At 29.5% G+C, this 4,650-nt stretch overlaps 1 protein-coding gene across 1 annotated transcript; it reads right to left on the reverse strand.

Annotated features, from left to right (window-relative positions):
- Positions 1–721: 721 nt before the first annotated feature.
- On the reverse strand, positions 722–2,629 carry LOC104109196 (ethylene-responsive transcription factor RAP2-13-like). The gene has a single exon (XM_009618424.4). The coding sequence runs from the start codon at positions 2,112–2,114 to the stop codon at positions 1,029–1,031; it is 1,086 nt and encodes a 361-aa protein (XP_009616719.1). The 5' UTR covers positions 2,115–2,629; the 3' UTR covers positions 722–1,028.
- Between the last annotated feature and the right edge of the window lie 2,021 nt (positions 2,630–4,650).

Genomic DNA, 4,650 nt, shown 5'->3' on the forward strand with positions numbered 1-4,650 from the left:
AACTAAAAAAAAAAAATATCCAACCCTATTTTCATTGATTGTACAATTGAATTGAATGTCTTTTATTATCATTAGTATTGATTTGATTTTGGTTTAAGATTTATTTGAGTTACTAACATTTATTGACTATAAAACTTATTGAAACATCCAAAAAATATAAATTCAAGTTTGAAATAATACATTAAAAACAAAATTATAAAAAAATTTAAGAAATATTTATAAACTACACTACAATAAATATTTTCATATATTAAATATATTTTTAAAATATATATATATATATATATATATATATATATATAATATCGGATTTGTTTGATTTCGATTTACTTTTTTTTTCAGTTAAACCAAATCAAACAAAATATCATTCCGGTTTTTTTTCCACACCAAACTAATCAAACCAAACCATAGTTAAATTTGTTTCTTCAGATTATTGGATTAAAACGATTTGTTGTGCAGCCATACTTAACATCACGAGGAATCGAGGACCACTTTGAATACAGAATTGGTTTTTTTTCTTTTTCTTTTTCTTTTTTTGTTAAAGAAAATTGGACCCCTTCCTTGTCTATCAACAAGTTTCAAGTAGTAAAGTTAGTGCAAATCAATCTTCGACATAGTAATCAATTCAACTGGAAACCTTATTATATTTTGCTGCCTAACTAAGTGAAAACTTTGTAATACTAACAAAGATCATATAACATAAGAGCATAAGACACAAAACTTAAAAGCATACTAAAATTAGACATAGTAATATTTAAGCAAGAAAACATACGAAGTAGTCTCCCTTTGGTCATGCATATACAAAAACCACAGCCTGACCAAAGATGGAGAGGGACCTTAAACCACTACTATTACATAATACTCCATATCAACATGAATCTAACTCTTTAAATGACTCCATTAACTACTCGACTGACCTCTTGCAAATGTTAAAAACCTCATTGCAAGAGGCCATTACCTGACTGACTCCAAACATAATATAAAACCTAAATATTACAACATGAAAAGAGAAAGTAATACTACAAATTTCAAAGAGCTGCCCAATCAATCTCCACTGATGGATACTTTGGTAAAAAAAAGTCTTCTGATTCATCAAATGAAGGCTCAATGAAATCCAGGAAAGTAATATCAGACTCAGGCGATGATGTCACTACTGATAATGATGATTCCTCAGATGGAGCAGGTGATGACGATGATGTGGCCTCAATCTTGACATTAACATTTTCTGGACAATCTTGAACTGAACCTGAATCCACTTTAGCTGCTGCTTTTCTGGACTTTCTTGGCTTAGAAACAGTATTATTATTAGAAGACAAGTCATCAGAATTGGTGGGATTCTTGGGATTAGCTAGGTTTTGGCAAATGGCTTGAAGTTTAGCATCAACAGAGGAATGCAAAGGCTTAAAATCAGATAATTCGTTGTTTAATTGATGCCTTAGATGTGGAAAATTAAGCCTAGCAAACTCTCCTCTTAGCTTATAAGCAGCTTTGTCATAAGCCAAAGCAGCTTCTTCAGCTGTATCAAAAGTGCCAAGCCAAAGCCTAGTTCTATTCTTAGGAAGTCTAATTTCAGCTACCCATTTACCCCAATGACGTTGTCTCACTCCCCTATAAAGCTTAGTAGGCTTCTGTACAGCACCACCAGTTTGCTTCATTGGGACTGGTTTTAGACCAAGATAGTTCATAGAATTCAAATTCTTAGAATATGTTGGAGTCGATGGTAATAAACCTAAGCTCTGTTGTTGTTGTAGTAAAAGTTGTTGTTGTTGTTGTTGTTGTTGGTTTTGGAATTGGATCTGGGCTTGGATTTGGAAGATCTGAGAAGGGGTAAGATGGTTGAGCCCAATTGAACCTGTTTCAGCTACAAGGCCCATATGGTTAAAACTCAAAGATGGGATTGTGCAGAAATCAGTATACAAATTGGGTTCACCAAAAGGATAGAAACAAGAAGAAGATGTTGAAGGTGAAGAAGATGATGGAGAAAGAGAAGGAGAAACAGAAGACGAACAAGAAGCACCTTTCATAAAAGGTTCAAGTGCTTTCATTAGTTCTTCACTTAAAGGATCTGAAAAATATGAACTATTATTACTGTATATGTCTATAGCTGCCGCCATGGTTAATATCAGAGCACACAATAAAACAAAAAAACAATAATTCACAAAAAAAGTAAGCTAAAGATTTACCTGATTCTTATATCAAAACTACAGAACAGGTAGATATTAAGAAAAAAGTTACAAGCTTTTCTACAAAGTTGAAATGAAAAATCAAGAACCAAAAACCAACCTTAAGGGATACAAAAACAGACCCTTCTGGTTGTTTCGAACAAAGAAAAATCTTGGAAACTAATTAAAAAATTTATAGCAATAAAAAGAGAACCTGGGATCTCTGTTCTGAATCACCTGGCTTTCAAAACAAAACACCCAAAAGGGGGGGTTTGATTCTATCAAAAATATGTCAAGAAAAACACACCCTTTAGTTTGAAAATCACTTTTGAAAGACACAGACGAGGACAGAAAGGGATCTCAAGAAGCGGGATATTACAGAGGGGGAAGAAGAAAATAAGAAAATCAAATACACACACAAGTATTGTAGGTAGCCTCACTGATTTTTTTCACTCTGAAGAAATGGTGAAGATGGTTTGTGTATTTAAAGACCTGGCTATGTGCCCCCCCTATCTCTCTCTCTCTCCATTGAGTTTTCTAAGTTTCTTTTTCTTTTTTCTTTTCTGGTTTTATTTTTAAATTCATTTTCTCCGCTATGGCTATCCGAATCTATTTTTTTAATTCATTTTTACCGTGCCCCCACCTATGAGGAAGTAATATTCCTTTTATTTCAAGTTCTATTGGAGATTTATTTCTTTTTACTTTTCAAAACCTTTTTATACGAGTTATCCCTCTTTTAACAAATTTGAAAAATATAATCAACTTTGAAAGATTTGAATTTTAGAAATCTCACCCACAACATATTCAAATTATAATCTAAAAAGAGCTTCGACTATTAATGACATACATTGTTGGACTTTTTTTTTAAAACATAAAATGAAAAGATACGTAAAACTCATATTACTACTCATTTTAAATGATAGTTTTTGTATTTTGAAGATACTTGGCTTACTTAAAAATTTAAATTCTTAAACATCATTATCCAATAGAATATTTTCGCGAAAAATGTGTAGGTGGAAGTATACTTTAGACTTAAAGGATGGCATTTTTGTTATCTCTTTTATAGTTTTTTTTATAAAAGTTTAATATGATGTGATCCATTTAAACGATGTGGTTAATTTGATAAAATGAACTAAAAAGACAATCATTTGAGAGACATAGAGTATTTTATTAAAAATATATTATCCTCGACAGTTGGAGTATTTTATGATTCGGTTGGGTCGGTTTTCTCCTAAATAATCAAACCAATTAAGTCACTTTATTAAATATATGAACCAAATCAAACTAATTGAGTCGTTTTCATCGATTTTCGATGTTTGAATTTTTTGTTAAATTTTCTTAAGTATGTTAAATATATTGTCAAATACATATTCAACCGACTATATACTAGCATAATATTACCAAGCCAATTACTCTTTAAGAAATTTATCAAGATATATTGATGAGAATTTTGAATTAAAAACTAATGAATAATTTATGGATCCAATTAAACATAAGTTATTTTTAATATGAAATATATTCTTGAACTTATCAAAACAAAGACTACAAATCCAACTAGAAAGTAAGAGCAAATATCTAAATTACTATAAAGACAAAGGACTAAATTACAAATCAATTGTACAAAAAATTAATATATGTATCATAAAAATATTTAAGATTTACACAAAAATATACATATATATGTGTAATTATAATTTTTTAAATATGTATTTATATAGTCAATTTAGTTTAATTTTTTCAATTATTTTTTTACTTAAAACCAAAATCAAATCAAAATTTATCGATTTTTAAAATTAAAAATCAAAACAAAATCATTTTTCTTCTTAGCTTGAGTTAATCTTCGGTTTGATTTGATTTTTCCATTTTACCTTAACACCTCTGCTCAATAAGAGGGTAAATTTTTTATGGTACTAGATCTACATTTTTAAAAATTAAGATAATAATGGGAGAAATTTAAAAATACCCAGATTTACAAGTGATAATTGAAAAATAGCTACAGTTTCAGAAGTAATTGAAATTTAGCTACTTTTAATGTAAAGATAAATCTGAACGAAAACACTGTTCAAAATTCGGAAAATATTTCAGCATAATATACTGGAGTTCCAGTATAATATACTGTAGTTCCACTATAATATACTGAATTTCAGCATATTATACTGGAGTTCCAGTATATTATACTGAAAATATTCTGGAGTTTCAGTATAATATATTGATCCATCATAATATACTGGAAGTTCATACATATGTGCTCCAATCTCTAGTATATTATTCTGAAAATTTTCGCGTGTTGGAATTCCAACATAATATTTTGGAAGTTCATACACAGCTGCACCAGTCTTCAGTATATTATGCTGGACCGGTACGTATTGCAGCAAAATAGTAATTATTTTTTAATGACTTTGAAAATGTTGATTATTTTTCAATTACCAGTACAAATACTGGCTAGCCCGTACTATTTTTACGATAATAATAGAGTAAATTATTCCTA

The sequence above is a fragment of the Nicotiana tomentosiformis genome, chromosome 5 (genome assembly GCF_000390325.3).
Source record: "Nicotiana tomentosiformis chromosome 5, ASM39032v3, whole genome shotgun sequence".
Lineage (NCBI taxonomy): Eukaryota > Viridiplantae > Streptophyta > Magnoliopsida > Solanales > Solanaceae > Nicotiana > Nicotiana tomentosiformis.